Source organism: Stegostoma tigrinum, chromosome 13, assembly GCF_030684315.1.
Source record: "Stegostoma tigrinum isolate sSteTig4 chromosome 13, sSteTig4.hap1, whole genome shotgun sequence".
In the NCBI taxonomy this organism is placed as follows: domain Eukaryota; kingdom Metazoa; phylum Chordata; class Chondrichthyes; order Orectolobiformes; family Stegostomatidae; genus Stegostoma; species Stegostoma tigrinum.
In genome coordinates, this window is record NC_081366.1 from 60658287 (window position 1) to 60677760 (window position 19474).

Genomic DNA, 19474 nt, shown 5'->3' on the forward strand with positions numbered 1-19474 from the left:
GGGAGATAGTAAACGAGTATTTTGCATCAGTGTTTACTGTGGGGAAGGACATAGAATACGTAGAATGTGGGGAAATAAATAGAAACATCTTGAAAAATACCCTTATAACAGAGGAGGATGTGCTGGACGGCTTAAAATGCATAAAGGTGGATAAATCCCTCGGACCTGATCAGGTGTGCCCTAGAAATCTGTGGGAAGCTAGGGAAGTGATTGGGCCCTTTGCTGAAATATTTGTATTCTCGATAGCCATTGCTGAGGTGCTGGAAGACTGGAGGTTGGCTGACATGGTACCACTGTTTTAGAAAGGTGGTAATGAAAAGCCAGGGAACTATAGACCTCTGAGCCTGTAATCAGTGATGCGCAAGTTGTCGGGGTGATTCCTGAGAGACAGGATTTACGTGTATTTAGAAAGGCATGGACTGATTAGGGATAGTCAACATGGCTTTGTATCAAGGAAATCGTGTCTCACTAATTGATTGAGTTTTTTTAGAAAAAGTAACGAAGAGGATTGATGAGAGCCGAGTGGTGGACGTGATCTATATGGACTTCAGTAAGATATTCTTCATGGTAGACTGGTTGGCAAGGTTAGATCACACAGAATACAGGGAGAACTACCCATTTGGATACAGAACTGTTTTGAAGATAGAAGATGGGGGGTAGCTTTTCATACTCAAGGCCTGTAATTAGTGGTATGCCAAGAGGATCGGTGCTGGGTCCTTTGCTTTTTGCCACTTATATAAATTATTAGGATGTGAACAAAGGAAGTATGGTTAGTAAATTTGCAGATGACACCAACATTGGGGAAGGTTAACTCAGAGTACAACAGGATCTTGAACAGATGGGCTGATGGGCTGCAGAGGGCCGGAAGGAATTTAATTTAGATAAATGTAAGGTACTGCATTTTGGAAAAGCAGATCAGGGCAGGATTTATACACTTACTGGGCAGGTCCTGGGGAGTGTTGCGGAACAAAGAGAACTTGGAGTGCAGGTTCATAGTTCCTTGAAAGTGGAGCCTCAGGTAAATAGGATAGTGAAGAAGGCATTTGGTATGCTTGCCTTTGTTGGTCAGTACATTTGAAATTAGGAGCTGAGAAGTCATGTTGCCACTGAACAGGACAATAGTTAGTCCACTTTTTGAATACTCTCTGCAATTCTGTTCTCCCTTCTATAGGAAGGATGTTGTGACACTTGAAACGGTTCAAACAGTGCATGTTTGGAATGGCCTGGCAGAGGAAGTGGTGGAGGCTCATACAATTACAACATTTAAAAGGCATCTAGAAGGGTATATGAATAGGAAGGTTTTGGAGAGATATGGACCAAATGCTAGCTAATAGGACTAGATCTAAGATATTTGGTCGGCATAGAAGAGTTGAACCAGTTTCCTTGCTGTACATTTCTACCTCAATGCAGTAATTCAACTGAGCAAGTGTGAAGGTCCAGTGGTTAGCTTGATCACCTCTACATCCGTTCAATGTTCCTGCTAACATCATGGCTGCGTGGCAATCTGCAGAGTGCAACAAACAGACTAAGCAGAACAGAAAAAGAGTGGGAAATGTTGGTTATTATTTACAGCAATCTCTGGCTGTTTGTGACAATTGGGTAAGGACAGAATTGAGCTCATTTAGTCTCCCTGGCCATCAAATAGGACATAAATATTCCTATTTCTGTTTTGTTTTTTGAGGCTTCCATATGTAATGACAATTACTCGGCTAATGATATTATAATTCAATCACTCACCTGAGGCTAGTCCTTTTGACATTTTAGTTCAAGCATACATCACTAAAAGCAGTCAAATGAGCTACAGAAAGTGAAAGTGACCTGACACGAGAGCAGCCAAAGTTTGGCTTACCTCAAAACAATGGTTTCCATGAAAGAGGAACAGTATTCTGCAAGCAAGAATCTCAAACCACCTCGCAAATTGGAATTCACTGGACTAGGCTGTTCACTAAAATAAGTGAATATGTCGTGCCACAAACAATCCACCAAATAACACACAAATAATGTGACCTGGCTGGACTTAGAATTGAAAAGTGCATGATGGTGTTCATAAGCAAAGCTATTGTAATGTGTGCAAAACTTGCAGAAATGTGCAACACCAAGGAGCCTAATTTTAGGCACAGGAGACCCTGAAATAAAGTGGCTAATTTCCTTAGTTAGGATGGGATTAATTCAATTTTTTTAGCTTTCCACATGTCTAGATGTATCCAATAGCTTTACAGTTCATGTAGAGAATGGGAAAAGAGGGAAAGAGGTGAAAGTCTTGTTCTTCTTATCTAGTATTAATCTAATATGTGCTTATAGATTAAAAGGTAGGGGTTTTTCACAAGTTTTTCATTCTATTTCCCTTGTAGCTTTGGCAACATGATTTGCAGGGAGAAGCGAGATTCAGTCAGCAAAGAAGACCTCGCAAGGGCTACATTAGTCACCATCACAAACAACATAGGATCTATTGCCCGTATGTGTGCGCTGAATGAGGTATAGCAATTCAGTCCAATGTTAGTTAATTTTCAGATGATTGACTTTTACTGGACTGTATACTGTGGACTGTATGCTGTGGAATGCCTGTGCAGTTAGCATTCAAGACAATTCACAACTCCTCAGCCACTGAAGCAGTCCATGCCACTCCTGTGGGCAAAAAGACCTCAGGTTTGGGTTGATAAATGGCAAGTAACAGTTGTGCCACATAAGTGCCAGGCAATGGCCGACTCTAACAAGGAAATATCTAATCATCAATTCTTGAAATACCATTACCAAATTATTCCCATTTCCGTCAGTGTTCGAGGGGTTACTGCTGACCAGACCATCCATAATATTGTGGCTTCGAGAACAGGTTAAAAGCTATGCACTGAGTCATGAGCAATGCACCTCCTAACTTGCTAAACCCTGTCTACCATCTATAAAGTATAATAGAATAACTTTGCATTTGCCAAGGTGATTGCAATTCTAACAATATTAAGAAAGTTCAAAACTGTACAAGGTAAAAAGAACCCACTGATTTGCATCTCATCTGAGTTGAATGTTTGCTCCCTCTACAGTAACAGCCATATATACCATCTACAAAATGCAGCGTGGCAACTCCCCAAGGCCTCTTCAGCGCCTTCCAAAGTTGTGACCTCCACCAGCTGGAATGGCAAAGGCAACCAGTGCATGGGAACACAACTACCTGCAAGCCTGCCAAACTGCGCTGTATCCTGACTTAGATTTCACTGTTACTAGATCTAAAACGTGGAACTCAATCCTTAATGGTACTGTGAGTGTTCTTATGCCACAGGAATTATAGTAGTTCAAAAAGGCAGTTGACCACCGTCACCTCCAAAGAAATTAGAAATGGCAATAAATGGCAACAAATCCCTTTCAGTGATACAACTAAGTGTCCACAGAAACAATATCAAAGCCCCTTAATATATATTGTATGTTGAATAAAGCATACATCTCTGAGGATGAAGACATGGTTGCTCAGTGATTAGCACTGCTGCCTCAGCATTAGGGACCTGGGTTCGATTCCAGCCTCGGCTGCTGTCTGAGTAGAGTTTGCACAAGTGCATTCTGCCTGTGTCCTCATGGGTTTCCCCTGTGTGCTTCAGTTTCCTCCCACAGCCCAAAGATGTGCAGGATAGGTGGGTTGGCCATGCTAAATGCCTATAGTGTAGATTAGGTGGATTATAGGGGGATGGGTCTGCATGGGATGCTCTGAGGGTCGGTGTGGACTCGTTGGGCCAAAGGCCCCATTCCCATACTGTAGGAATTCTATGATTCATTACAAGGGCAGTATATGCGTGGGAATACCACAACCTGCAAGTTCCCCTCCAAACTACATGCAATCCTGACATGGAAATATGGTTACCATCCCTCTAAGTGCTGCTGGGTGAAAATCCTAGAATTGCTTTCCTAACGGTATTGTGTGTTTACCTACATTTTAACATTGGAACCAAATTAAAAAGAAGTTAAAAAGAACTTAAAATAGTTGAATAGGTGCAGCTTTTATGAAATAAAAGTCTCATCTTATGAGTGCAAGTATAGTAATATTGGGGGAAAAAAATACATGAGCAAAAAATGCTGTTTGAACATTTAGTGTATTATTGGTGTCATCTTCCCTAATAAGAAATTTTGTTTCTGTAGCTTGCTATTACATTTGTCAAGATATTTGTCAATGTGAAATTTTGAAAATTAATTCACAGTTATTGTGTTGATGAAACCAACAAACAACTTTACACATTTGAGAGACCTATGAGCTCCAGAGATGAATGACTTGTTAATCCACCTTTTTTTTTGAGGGTCAGTGAGGAAAAAATGTCAGCATTTGATCTGATATTTGGTAGTTAATTAGCAAAACATCCTACTCTGTTGGTAGCACTGTTGCCATAGTGTCAGCGTTTGTGCTTTGAAGCTCCACTCTTTGATTTGAACATAAAAATGTGAGCTGACTGCAGTGCAGTAGTGAAGGATTTCTGTTTTATTGAAGAAGCTGTCATATAATGCAATTGGCCTTGATGATATAAAAGATCCCAAGACACAAGTTTAAAGCAGAGGTCTACTCGTTATCTTGGATATCTTGACTAATATTTATTCATGAATTGATATCACAAAAGCTGATTACCTAGTCATTTTAATATTGCTGTTTTGGGAACTTGCTATATGCTGTTTTACCTACATTAAATTAGTGACTACTTCAAAAAAATTTTGTTGGTGGCAAAACACTTGGGAATGCACTGCAATCATTAAGGTTGCTACATAAAGTCTATTTTTTTCTTCATTTGTTGCATTGGGATGGCAGACTGGACTAAGTGTTCAAAACCTGAAGTGACACTCAAGTACAAAACCATGGGTGACATTACTAAGCTGGCAATTTTCCATGAGAAAAAAATCTCATATCTGGAGCTGTAGAAGCATTGCAGAAGAATGTTTTTGTTTATTTTTCGTCTATTCTCAAGTGAAAAGATCTTGATTCTCTGTACTTTTGGCTTCTTTATAGTGCTGCCTTGTGAAGTGAAGGTCAAGCAGCATTGTACAGGGCTATGAAAGCTCAGGGACTTTGCGTCATTCATAAATTTTAAATATTCTGTTCCTTGTCTTTTACTATCTTTGCTTTCTCTTCAACCAAATTACCCACATCTTCACTTTAAAACAAAATAGTTAAAATATACATGTGAAATATACACCCTTGTATATAGTGTGTATTCACAAGAAACGGAAAGGCTGTTTGCTACTTCAGTATATTTTTGTAGTAAATTGCTGCTATGCTCCCTGAAGTTATATTTTGATTAAGTTCAGCATAGTGCGGATGATGACTCATTCAATACTGAAATCATCAGGCAAGTAAAAAATGCAACACTTTGAGTTATTTTAGAAAGTGTTTGCTTATGTTGCTACCTGAGCATCACCTAAATTCCAAGAAACAGTAATAAAGAATATTGTTCATTACTTGGAAGACAGTTCAACTTTGAAAAATTTCCTCCTGCTAAGCAAACAATTAGTGTAATTTGCTGGTGTAATGTTAATTCCGAATAGCAGATGCTGTAGTCAAAGAGCTTCAGCTTCTATATCAAACAATGGAATTGTCAAAAAAATTGCGCTTGTCCAAATCTCTCAACACAATCCTTCAATCTTTGAACTATGAAGTAAAATCCACCTGTGGTATTGCTTAAACTTTGCAATATTTGATTCTCAGTCATTGTATTTCATCTGGTTTTCAGCGCTATCACATTGGGTGAACTTTGTGTACTTTGAAGTGGTGACTTTACCTGGTGTTCTTAGGTCTGATTTAAATTTTAGCCAAAAATAGTGAAACATTATCAGATTGATCTAATTTTGTTTCACTTGCTCTGTTTACTTGTAGCTCAGTGATTTCATGAGGTCCTGCAGATTGAAATATTGAAATATAGTTTTGCACATTTCCAATGAGAAATATTTTCTACAATGGATTGACTAATTTGCTTGTTGAGTCCAACAGGTTTATTTGAAATCACAAGCTTTAGGGTGCTGCTCCTTTTCAAGTGAAGGAGTTTGCACATTCACCCTGCGCCTGCATGGGTTTCCACTGGGTGCTCCGGTTTCCTCCCACCGTCCAAAGATGTGCAGGTTAAGTGGATTGGTCATGCTAAATTGCCCATAGTGTCCAGGGATGTGTAGGTTAGGTGGTTTAGCCATGGGAAATACAAGGTTACAGGAATAGGGTAGGAGGGTGAGTCTAAGTGGGACTCTTCAGAGAGTTGGTGTGGACTTGTCGGGCCAACTGGTTTGTCTGCACACTTTAGGGATTCTATGATTCTATGACTGGTTTGTTTCGACTAAAATTTTGAAGTGACATGATTGATTGCCATTTTGGAAGGAGTTCAATGTGCCCTGCTGAGGTTAAAGAAGAGAGTTCATTACCATGTTCTCAGGGGAAACCAGGGATGGCAATAAATTCTGGTCAAATAGCCAGCAATACCCACACCCCAAACAATTTCTTTTTTTAATTTATACAAGATCCTGAATGGTCTTGATCGAAGTGAAAGTAGAAAGAATGGACGAGTTTGTTCAAAGGTACTCTCATTGGTCGATCCAAGGGAGATTTTTAAAAATTTGGTGTTGAACTTCAGGGCAGAGATGAGAATTACTTTTTCTGAGAGTTGTAAGATTCTGAAACTCTGTTGCAGAAGCAGCTAAGGTGAGGTTAGATTAGATTCCCTACCGTGTGGAAATAGGCCCTTTGGCCCAACAAGTTCACACCGCCCTTTTGAAGCATCCCACCCAGACCCATTCCCATCACCCTATAACCCACACACCCTTGAACACTACGGGCAATTTAGCATTGCCGATCCACCTGGCCTGCACATCTTTGGACTGTGGGAGGAAACCGGAGCACCCGGAGAAAACCCACGCAGACACGGGGAGAATGTGCAAACTCCACACAGACAGTTGCCCGAGGCTGGAATTGAACCCGGGTCCCTGGCGCTGTGAGGTTGCAGTGCTAACCACTGAGCCACCATGCCGCCCCATTGTTGAATATATTTAAGAGACAGATAAATAGATTCCTTTTTAGGCAGGTCATTCAAGGGTTATCAGGAGGTGGATGAAAATGTTGAATTCAAAACAAACAGATCAGCCATGATAGAATAGTGAAGGAGCCTTGAGAATGTGCACCTATTTCATGTGTTTGTGCATGAGAAACATAAAAACATAAAATGTTGATAGTGAGATGGTAAAGAACTACCCTATAAAAAGTGACCATTTTGCTTCATTCATCAGCTGTTCTTGATTTCCTGAGCTCATAGAGGTCTACAGCAAAGAAACCAATGGTCTCCATAGTTTTTATTTTCTGTTAAACCAAACCATTGTTTCACTATTCCATATTTTTGTCATTTACAGAAAATAAATAGAGTTGTTTTTGTTGGCAACTTCCTGCGAGTCAATACACTTTCAATGAAACTCCTGGCCTATGCACTTGATTATTGGTCAAGAGGTCAGCTGAAGGCATTGTTCCTGGAACATGAGGTATGTTCCTTGTTACTTCTATTCTAATTCTACAGAATATTCGTATATCATGTACAGGTTGTGTCTTTTTAATTCTTCATTTTAGTGGTGGCTGGAAATGAGAAAAAGCAAGCTGTTTTAAAACCTGTTCTTTGGAAAATTTGCTGCATAGTTTGAAAGCAAGTAATCTGACAGCTGTGGCAAGCATTGTATTTGAATAAGCAGTAATTGAACTGGTTTCAGACTACTCGAGCAGCGGGATTATGTACAGACAGGTGGCAAGAAGAAGTTGATTGTTGCTGGGAATGACAGGATTTCCTATGAGAAGAGATTGGATGAAATGAGTCTGTATTCATTAGAGTTTAGAAAGATGAGTAGATCTGATTAATATGTTCAAAATTCTGTAGAATTAGAATAGAAGTAACAAGGATGTTTTCTATGGGTACCAAGGCTAGAACCTTGGACACAATCTTAGCATATAGGCTACCACTTAAGCCTAAGGCGAAGACAAACTTCTTTATTCAAGAGGTAATGAACCTGTGGAATTTTCTGCCACGCAACATTGTGGAGGCAGAGTAACTGAATATATTAAAGAAGAGTTTTTTTAGATTTTTAAGGGCATGAGGGGAATGTGGAGATATGACATTGAGGTAGAGGAATAGCCACAATCATTTTGAATAGTGGGCTTGAAGGGCCAAATAACCTACTTTTGCTTCTAGCATCTATGTTTCTTTGGTCTTTGGATAAATGACCAATTATTGACAACAATCTTATCACTTGCCAACAACAGTATGATGAGAGTCGTTGAGTTATACAGCATAGAAATAAACCTTTGAACCAACTCGTGCATGCCAACCAGATACCCTAAACTGATTTTGTCCCATTTGCAAGCATTTGGCCCATATACTTCTAAATGCTTCCTATTTATGTACCCATTGGATGCCTTTTAAGCATTGTAATTGTACCCACCCCCTCCACTTCCTCTATCAGCTCGATGCATACCTGTGCCACCTGCATTGAAAGGTCTCTGCTCAGGCTCCTCTTAAATCTTTCCCCTCTCACCTTAAACCAAAGCTGTCAAGTTTTGGACTCCTCCACGTTGGGGAAAAAGACCTTGGCTATTCATCCTATCCATGCCCTTCGTGATTTAATGAACCTTCATAAGGTTACCCCTCAGCTTCCGATGCTGCAAGAGAGAAAGCCCCACGCTATTCAATCTTTCCTATAGCTCAAATATTCCAATCATGGTAATATGATTTAAAATTATTTCTGAACCTTTTCAAGTTTAACAACATTCTTCCTACAGGAGGGAGACCAAAATTGTATGTAGTATTCTAAGAGTTAGCTCACCAATGACCTGCAACATGACTTCCCAACTCCAAAAATTGATGCGTTGACCAATTAAGGCAATTCTTTATCACCCTGTCTACCCAAGATTCCACATTCAAGAAACTATACACCCGCTAGGTCTCTTTTGTTTGGCAGCACTCCCCAGGATCCTATCATTAAGTGTATACATACTGCCCTGATTTGACTTACCAAAACGCAACACCTTGCATTTATCTAAATTAAACTCTATCTGTCACTCCTCGGCCCATTGGCTCATCTGATCAAGCTCCCATTTATACTCTGAGGTAACTTTCATTGTCCACTACACCTCCAAATTTGGTGTCATTTGCAGCCTTACTAACCATATCTCTAATGTTCACATCTAAACCATTTATATAAATGACAAAAGCAGTGGACCCAGCACCGAATCTTGTAGCACACCACTAGTCACAGGCCTCCAGTGTGAAAACCAACCCTGTAGCACTACCCTCTCTCTCCTCCATACAATGACCTAGTAGTATTATTGCAGGATTGTTAATCCAGGGATCCTAGTAATATACCGAGGTTCTGGGTTCAAATCCTGCCATGGCAATGGTGACATTTGAATTCAATAAAAAATCCGGAATTAGGAGTCTAATGATGACCGTGAATCCATTGCCAACTGCCAGGAAGAACCCATCTGGTTCAAAAATGCCCTTTGGAAAAGGAGACTGCCGTTCTTGCCTGTCATGGCCTACATGTCACTTCAGATACAATATGGTTAACTCTGAGTCAGAGATGGGCAATGAATGTTGGCCTAGCCAGCAACACCTTCAACATGTGAATGACTGACTTTGTTTTTCAAAAAAATTCCTATCTGCAAGTCAATTTTGTATCTAATCAGCTAGCTCCCCTGGGTTCCTTGTGCTGTAACCATCCTAGCAAGTTTACCATGTAGAACCTTGTGGAACACCTTACTGAAGTCCATATAGACAGTGTCTACCACTCTGCGCTCATCGATCTTCTTTGGCACTTCAAAAATCTCAATCAAGTTATTGAGATACAATTTCCCACACACAAAACCATGTTGACCATCCATAATCAGCCCTTGCCTTTCCAATCTTGTTCCTCTTAATTCCCTCCAACAACCTACCCACCTCTGGTGTCAGGCTCACCATTCCACAGTTCCCAGGCTTTTCCTTAGCACTTTTCTTAAATATTGGACAGTATTGGCCAGCCTCAATTCTTCTGGCTCCTTTCTGTGGCTAACAATGATGCAAATATCTCAGTAAGGCACCCAGCAATCTCTTCTCTAGCTTCCCACAAAGTTCTAGGATAATCATCAGGCTCCAAACATAGAACATAGAACAGTATAGCACAGTACGAGCCCTTATGCCCATGATTTTGTGCCGAACTTTTACCCTAAACTTAAGGTCTATCTAACCTCCACTGCTACCTTGTACTATCATCCATATGCCTATCTAATAGCTGCTTAAATGTCCCTAATGAGGCCGACTCCACTAACCTCTCTGGCAATGCATTCCACACGTCTACCACTCTGAGTAAAGAACCTACCTCTGACGTCTCCCCGATATGTACCTCCTTTCACTTTAAAACTATGTCGCCTCGTAAAAGCTACCTCCACCTTAGGAAAAAGTGTCCAGCTGTCTACTCTAGCTATAGCTCTGATCATTTTGTACACCTCTATCAAGTCACCTCTCATCCTTTGTCGTTCTAAAGAGAAAAGCCCTAGCTCTCTCAATCTTTCCTCGTAAGACCTTCCCTCCATTCCAGGCAACATCCTGGTTAATCTCCTCTGCACCTTTTTCTAATACTTGCGCATCTTGTTGTGAGGAGACCAGAACTGGACACAATACTCCAGATGTGGCCGAACCAGGCTTTTGTATAGCTAGAACATAACTTCACGGTCCTTGAACTCAATCCCTCTATTAATGAAAGCTAACATACCATATGCTTTCTTAACAACTCTATCCACCTGGGTGGCAGTTCTCGGGGATCTGTGAACATGAACCCCAAGATCCCTCTGCTCCTCCACACTGCCAAGAATCTTTCCGTTAACCCTGTATTCTGCTTTCAAGGTTGTCCTTCCAAAATGAACCACATCACTTCTCAGGGTTAAACTCCATCTGCCACTTCTCAGCCCAGCTCTGCATTCTAACAATGTCCCTTTGTGACCTAGAACAGCCCTTAGCACTGTCCACAAAGTGACGAACCTTTGTATCGTCCACAAATGTGCTAATCCACCCTTCCACTCCTTCATCTAAATCATTTACAAAAATCACAAATAGAAGAGGACCCAGAACAGATCATTGTGGTACACCACTCATGACTGAGCACCATGTTGAATATTTTCCATCCACTACCATCCTTTGTCTCCTAAGGGTCAGCCAATTCTGAATCCAATTTGCCACATTACCCTGTTTCCCATGCCTCCTTACCTTCTGCGTGAGTATCCCATGCCTCCTCCTGCATGAGGAGAATCTAATCAGACCCCAGAGGTTTAATGAAAGTCAGATTTTAGTCAGAGTTCTAACCAGATCCCAAAGATTTATTCACCTCTGTGTTTTAAGACATCTAGTACCCACAGTTCTGTAGTACAGTCACTTTTCAAGATATCACTGTTTATTTCCGAGTTCCTAGCTTCCATGTCCTTCTCCACAGTAAATACTGCTGCATAATACAAGTTTAGTAGCTCACACATCTCTTGTGTTTCCACATGTAGACAGCCTTGTTAATTTGCTATTAGGTAACAGAAAAATTTGGGGCTGGGAACAAAATGCAAAGTAAGGAAAGAAAAATATTGATCTTCACTAGCTTAGGTGCTGTTTCGCTCTACTCTGTTCTCAACTCTCTTTTCAAATTCAATGTATTTTACACTTAGTATTTATTGTAGGGTGCCACTTTTATCTGATAAATCAGAGCTATTCATAAACACCTGTTACAAATTAGTGGAAGCAGTTGGAAAAAGCAAGTCAACAATAAACTTTCAGATTGCTAGAAACAAACTCAACAGCACTTGGGGACAAAGCCTGATGAATCAGAGGGCGGCTGAGAGTCATCACAGAGCAGAATTCTGGGACACATCACCACAGTCATCACGACTCTACAGCATGTCAGAGAGAACCTGGTGTCGAAGTGTGATGAAACTTGAAACAGTACATTGGTGTTTCCCAGATAACAAAGTGCGGAGCTGGATGAACACAGCAGGCCAAGCACAAAAGCTGATGTTTTGGGCCTAGATCCTTCGCTGCTTGGCCTGCTGTGTTCATCCAGCTCCACACTGTTATCTTGGATTCTCCAACATCTGCAGTTCCCTTTATCATTGGTGTTTCCCACTCTGCCTCCCTCCCTCCGTCCCTCCTTTGGCCAACAGAAAAAGGGTTCAGTGAGGAGGATGAGTGATAATGGGAACTGCGGATGCTGGAGAATCCAAGATAATAAAATGTGCGGCTGGATGAACATAGCAGGCCCAGCAGCATCTCAGGAGCACAAAAGCTGACGTTTCGGGCCTAGACCCTTCATCAGAGAGCCGGATGAGGGTGTCGGTGGAGGGGGATTGGTTGGCCCTGCGGGACAGGAAGAAGTGGAGGGCCTTGAGGCCATCTGCATGCGGAATACAGGTGTATAGGGAATGGACGGCCATGGTGAAAATGAAGTGTTGGGGGCCAGGGAATTGGAAGTTCTGGAGGAGGTGGAGGGTGTGGGACGTAGGTAGGGAGTTCCTGGACCAAAGGGGAGAAAATGGAGTCCAGATAGGTGGGGATGAGTTCAGTGGGGCAGGAACAGGCTGAGACAATGGGTCAACCAGGATAGGCAGGTTTGTGGATTTTGGGAAGGAGATAGAAACAGGCCGTGCGGGGTTTGGGGAACAATGAGGTTGGAGGCTGTGGGTGAGAGGTCCCCTGAGGTGATGAGGTCATGAATGGTGTTGGAGATGATGGTTTGGTGCTTGGGGGTGGGGTCATGATCGAGGGGGCAGTAGGAAGAGGTGTCGGATAGTTGGTGTTTGGCCTCGGCGATGTAGAGGTCAGTGCGCCATACTACCACTGCGCCTCCTTTGTCTGCAGGTTTGATGGTGAGGTTGGGGTTGGAGCGGAGGGCTGCCCGTTCTGCGGGGGAGAGGTTGAAGTGGCTGAGATGGGTGGAGAGGTTGAGGCGGTTAATGTCTCGACGACAGTTGGAGATGAAGAGGTTGAGGGAGGGTAGGAGGCCTGGGGGTGGTGTCCAGGAGGAGGACTTGTGTTGGAAGCGGGCGAAGGGGTCAGTGAAGGGACGGTTAGGTTCCCGGTTGAAGAAGTAAGCGTGAAGGCGAAGGCGGCGGATAAACTGCTCTATGTCCAACCGTGACTGGTATTCGTTGATGTGTGGTTGTAGGGGGACAAAGGTGAGCCCCTTGCTTAGGACTGACCGTTCGTCCTCAGTCAGTGGGAGATCTGGGGGGATGGTGAAGATGCGGCAGGGCTCAGTGTGGCTGTCTTCTCTGGGGTTGCTGGCTGTGGAGGATGTGGGCGGAGCGATGAAGTCGTCGGCCGTGGGCGGGGTTCCATCGGCGTCAGCTGTGGGCGGGGTTCCGTCGGCGGTGGGAGGAGCAGGGTGGGCGGCAGCAGCTGCGGTGAGGGTGGTGTGTGTGGTGTTGTAACTGGAAGTGGAGGCGGTGACTGCAGCAGCGGTCCCGGAAGTAGTGTGCCCTCTCTGATGAAGGGTCTAGGCTTGAAACGTCAGCTTTTGTGCTCCTGAGATGCTGCTGGGTCTGCTGTGTTCATCCAGCCTCACATTTTATTATCTTCAGTGAGGAGGATGACTGGCAAGGTAAAGGTGTACAAGGGAACCCCCAATAAGAGAGGTGGGCTAGTATTAGAGTGGAAGTGCTGAGGCCTTTGTTTAAGAGGTTTTGGTGTGAAGGGGCTGAACAGGGGTACAGGGAATGGCTCTTTAACTCTGCTCTCTGTCTGTTGCATGCTCCTGTTGCGGGTTGTGGGAGATCAGGGAAACTTCCAGTATCCCTGGGTGCTACACCTGTGAGAAGTGCACCCTGCTGCAGCTCCTGACAGACTGCATTAGGGAACTGGAGCTGGATGCACTCGGGATCATCTGGGATGCAGAAAACATCATTGATAAGAAATGTAGTGAAGTGGTCACTCCCAAGGCATAGGCTACAGGTAGCTGGGTGACCATCAGAAGAGTAAATTTGCTCTCGATGGCTAGTGTATTTTCCCCTGACTTCTCGATGAGTAGGAGAGGGATCAGAGTTCCACCCCCCTGCCAAACTAGTTTAAACTCTCCTGGGTAACGCTAGCAAATCGCCCTGCAAGGATCTTTGACACCCTCCTATTCAAATGCAACTCATCCCTTTTGTGCAGGTTACTTCTACTCCAAAGAGATTCCAATGGTCGAAGGACTAAAAATCTGCCCCCTACACCAGATTCTCAGCCATACATTCGTCTGGCAGGGGGAAGGCAGATAATGCAGGGTTTCCCTGTGGCCATTCCCCTCCATAACAAGTATGCCATTTTGGATACTGTTGTGGAGGGGTGACTTTTCAGAGGTTTGCAGCAGTGAAGAAACACCAGGATGGTATATTGCCTCCCAGGTGCCAGGATCAAGGATGCCTCTGAGTGATTGTAGGACATGGGGAGGACAGAGGGGAAGGGTGAACAGCCAGAGGTCATTGTACACATCAGTACAAATGACATAAGTGGATAAAGGGATGAGGACCTGTGAAATGAGAATAGGGAGTTAAGTAAGAAATTAAAAACCAGGACCTCCAGGGCAGTGATCTCTGAATTATTCCTAGTGCCACGTACCAGTGAGGATTAGATTAGATTAGATTCCCTACAGTGTGGAAACAGGCCTTTCGGCCTAACAAGTCCACACCATCCCTTGAAGCATCCCATCCAGACCCATCCCCATATAACCCACACTCCCTGAACACTACGGGCAATTTATCATTGTCGATCCACCTAGCCTGCACATCTTTGGACTGTGGAAGGAAACCGGAGCACCCAGAGGAAACCCACGCAGACACAGGGAGAATGTGTGGAGTTTGCACAGACAGTCGCCCGAGGCTGGAATCAAACCCGGGCCCCTGTCGCTGTGAGGCTGCGGTGCTCACCACCTAGCCACCGTGTTGCCAAAAATAGAAATAGAAAGAAAGGCCAGATGAATGTATGGCTGAGAATCTGGTGTAGGGGGCAGATTTTTAGTCCTTGGACCATTGGAATCTCTTCTGGAGTAGAAGTAACCTGCACAAGAGAGATGAGTTGCACTTGAATAGGAGGGTGTCCAGGATCCTTGCAGGGCGATTTGCTAGGGTTACCCAGGAGAGCTTAAACTAGTTTGGCAGAGGGGTGAAACTCGTAGTAGGAGAGGAATCATCGAGAAGTCAGGGGAAAATACACTAGCCATCGAGAGCAAATTTACTGTTCAGGATAGCCAGAGAGCAGTAAAGGGAAGAGAAAAGGATGCTGGTTTAAACTGCGTTTATTTCAACACACGAGGCTTGCCTGGTAAGGCAGATGAGTTCAAAGCATGAGATAGTTGGAACTGCAAAGGCTGGAGAATCTGAGATAACAAGGTGTAGAGCTCAATGAACACAGAAGGCCAAGCAGCATCAGAGGAGCAGGAAGGCTGATGTTTCAGGCCAAGACCCTTCTAGGCCTGAAACGTCAGCCTTCCTACTCCGCTGATGCTACTTGGCTTGCTGTGTTCATCCAGCTCTACTCCGAGTTCAGAGCATGGATTGGCTATGGGGACCAGGATACAATAGCCATTACAGAAACATGGCTGAGAGAAGGGCAGAACTGGTAGCTTAATGATCCAATATACCGAAGCTACAGGCATTACAGAAGTACAAATCAGCGAGGAGGGGAAGTTGTTCTTCTGACAGAGCTGGACATGATAATAGCACTTAGAGAGGATATTCTTAAGGGGTCAGCCAATGAGGCCTTATGGTTAGAACTTAGAAACAAGAAGGGGATGGTCACTCTGCTGGCACTGTTTTATAGACCTCCAGCCAGTGGGTACTAGAGGGGCAGATGTGTAAAGAGATTGCAGATACCTTATGAATAACAGAGTAATATTGGTTGGAGATTTTAAATTTCCCCTGTATTGACTGGACCACCCAGAGTGTAAAAGGCCCAGAATGGGTGGAATTTGTCAAATGTGTCCAAGGAAGTTTCCTACATCAATATGTAGAGTGCTTGGGAGGGTGCATATCTGGACCTCCTGTTAGGAAATTAAGTTGGGCAAATGACTGAAGTGTCAGTCAGGGAGCACTGTGTCCAGCGACCATAAAAATAGGAGAGTTAACATAGTTATGGAAAAGATAGGACAGGTCCACTGGTTAAGGTGCTAAACTGGAGCAGGGCCAATTTTGGGGCCATTAGTCATGATTTAGCAGCAGTCGATTTAGGTGAGTCTGTTTTGAAGGAAAAGGAACAACTGGAAAATTAAAAATGGGAGGCTTTCAAAAGTGTGATAAAGAGTCCAGGGACAGTATGCCCCTGTTAAGGTGAAGGGAAAGGCTGGCAAGTTTAGGGATCCCTGGCTGGTAAGGGATATTGAAGCTGTGGTCAGGAAAAAGAAGAAGGCACACATCGGGTTTAAGCCATAAGGCTCAAATGAATCCTTAGATGACTATTAAAGTGTAGGAACACATTTAGGAGGGATATTAGAAGAGCAAAAAGAGGGTACGAGATGGATCTGTCAGATCAGGTTAATGATTATTCTACAGCCATATTAAGAGTAGAACGGTCGCTAGGGAGTGAATAGATCAGCAGGGCAGTCTATGCGTGGAGCCACAGGAGATGGGGGATATTTTTAGAACAAAGAACAAAAAAAATTACAGCACAAGAACAGGCCCTCCGGCCCTCCAAGCCTGCACCAATCCAGATCCTCTATCTAAACCTGTTTAATGAAAACTTTCCTCTGGGTTTACTAACGAAAATATCATGGATGCTAAGGAAATAAAGGAAACACATGGGGATGTTTTGGTCTGCATACATATTCCCAGAGAGGAGGTGTCTACAGCCCTTGATCTCATTAAGTTGGATAAATCCCCTAGGCCTGATCAAGTCCTTTTTCAGACATTGGGGGAGGCTAAGGAAAATATTGCAGAGGCCCTTGCAGAGATTTTTACTTAATGTTTAGCCACTGGTGAAGTTCCAGAAGACTGGAGGGTGGCTAATGTTGTTCCATTGTTTAAGAAAGATAGCAAAGTCAAGCCAGGGAACTACGGGGCCAGTGAGACTGACATGAGTGGCAAGCAAGTTACTGTACTGAGGGACAGGATCAACCAACATTCGGATAGTCAAGGTCTAATTAATGACAGTCCGCATGGATTTGTGTGCAGGAAGTCATGTCTGACAAATCTTTTAGAGTTTTTCGAAGAGGTAACCAAGAGAATCGATGAGGGCAGGGCAGTGAATGTTAACTATATGAATTTTAGTGAGGCCTTTTGACAAGGTCTGGCACGGCAAGCTAGACATGAAAGTTAGGTCACGTGGGATCCACGGAGAGCGAGCTAATTGGATTCAAAATTGGCTCAATGGTAGGAAGTAGAGGGTGATGGTTGAAGGTTGTTTCTCAGACAGGAGACCTGTGCCTAGAGGTGCACCACAAGGGTCAGTGCTGGGACCTTTGTTATTTGATACTTACATAAATGAACTGGATGTAAATGTACAAGGCATGATTAGAAAGTTTACGGATGATCCAAAGGTTAGTTGATAGTGAGGAAGGTTATCAAAAATCAGAGGGGCCTTGACCAAATGGGGAACTGAGCTGAGGATTAGCAAATGCTATTCAGTACAGATAAGTGAGTTGTTGCGCTTTGCAAAGTCAAACCAAGGTAGGACTTGTACAGTAAATGGTAAGATCCTGAGGAACATTGTGGAACAGAGGGATCGAGGAGTACAAGTACATAGTTTGTTGAAAGCAGCATCACAGGTAGACAGGATGGTGAAGAAGGCATTTAGCAATATGGCCTTCATCGGTCAAGGCACTGAGTATAGGAATTGGAACGTTATGTTACAGCTGTATGAGTCATTGGTGAGGCTGCACTTGGAGTATTGTGTACAGTTTTAGTCACCATTATAGGAAAGACATAGTTAAACTGGAAAGTGTGCAAAGAAGATTTGAGGATCTTGCCAGAACTAGTAGGCCCGAGTTATAGAGAGAGTTTGGCCAGGACCGGGCTTTATTCCTTTGAACTTCAGTTCTGAGGAAATATAGAAGATGCCAACTACTCTAGGTCATGAAATTGAGAACCGGGTAATATTCAGTTACATTAAAACAGTTTGAGCATGAGGAAAGAATGAAACAAACTAGAGTTGGAATTTCGAAGAGAAGACAAAGTCAAAGAGCAGAAAAGGTGAAGGAAATAAAGATGGAATGAATTCAGAAAATAAAAATGAGAAAACAAGAATCAGTAGCATGAGCGAAATAGAGCGAGAGAACATGAATGTTGCCTTAAAATGATGCATTTGAAACAGGGATAACTGGTACTGTCTCTGGTGTAGAGAATGAGCCATAATTTGAGGTCCTGTAAGGAAATGTTAAAGTTTGCACACATCCTCCCAAAATTTGAGAAGGAGGTTGTGGAGACATTCTTCTTGCTGTCTGAGGAAATGGCTAGACAAATGAATTGCGTGAAAGTCTGGAAATTACTCTTGCAGAGTAAGATGACTGGTAAAGCATAAGAAATTTATGCTTCTCTGTCAGAGGAGATTTCTAAGGATTATGACAGAGTGAAGAAGATCAATATTGGCTGCACATGAGATCGTGCCTGAGGCACATCAGCAAAGTTTCCAGAATTGAAGGAAACAGCCTAGTCAAACCTATACTGAATTTGAGAGGGTTAAGGAAAATGATTTTAACAGTTGGGTTAAGAGCATTAGAAGTTGAAACTATGTTTGATGCTCTTAAAGTTATTTTCAGAGAAATTTGAAAGCTCACTGCCTTTCACAATAACAACTTCCGTGAATGACTGCAGGGTTGCAACAGTGAGGTGGGGGCAACAACACTGATTTAAAGTTAATCCTTAAAACCTAACCTGGCTTTCTGTTTCCCTAATAAATTCAAAAGGAATCAGAAACCAGGAGAGAGAGAGTGAAAGGAAAGCAACCAACCAAGGCTAGGGATGGATAGCCTGAAATGCCTCAACATGCTCTTCTCAGATGAGAAAGGAAGGTACTTAAGGTGAAGGTAAGAATTGGAAGCCATGGTGTTTCCACTGTAACAGGTTGGGGCATATTCATTAAGAATTCTTGAAGCTGAAAAGGAAACTCATGGGATTTACTGTAAACCATTGAATAGAATAGCATAGTACAGGAAGGAAGCATCTAAGCCTAAAACTATGCTGAGGAGTATAGGGGCTACTCAAAATTTTCTGTCATTGTGTTCGGTTCATTTTCGGAGAACCTCACAGACTTGTTTCAATAACAAGACACTGACCTGTTTAGAAAAAAACAAATCCTTTATTACAAAGCAAGTACAGGCTGTGGAGGATCACTGTACTCAACCCAGCACAGAGTCTCATAAGCGATTCTCCCTGAGCAGCGGACAGTCCCTGCATTTTATACCTTAGAGTGCATAATACTTAAAGCAATTTTACATCTCACAATGGCATGTTACATGAAACAGTCACTACATCGGACAATGACACGATACGCAATCAATTACTACATCGAAAACA

The 19474-nt window shown here is 43.0% G+C and overlaps 1 protein-coding gene across 3 annotated transcripts in view; it reads left to right on the forward strand.

The window, feature by feature from the left end:
- LOC125458317 (pantothenate kinase 3) overlaps positions 1-19474 on the forward strand; it is an 82237-nt gene that overhangs the window by 50857 nt on the left and 11906 nt on the right. The window contains exons 5-7 of one of the 3 annotated variants that reach the window (XR_007248809.1): positions 2352-2475; positions 7351-7476; positions 18865-18984. Coding sequence is in view for 2 of the 3 variants with exons in the window: in XM_048543508.1 (XP_048399465.1) it covers positions 2352-2475; positions 7351-7476 (250 nt within the window). In the remaining variant the exon portion in view is untranslated. The remainder of the gene's footprint in view (positions 1-2351; positions 2476-7350; positions 7477-18864; positions 18985-19474) is intronic. The other 2 variants (XM_048543508.1, XM_048543509.1) reach the window with 2 other exon arrangements.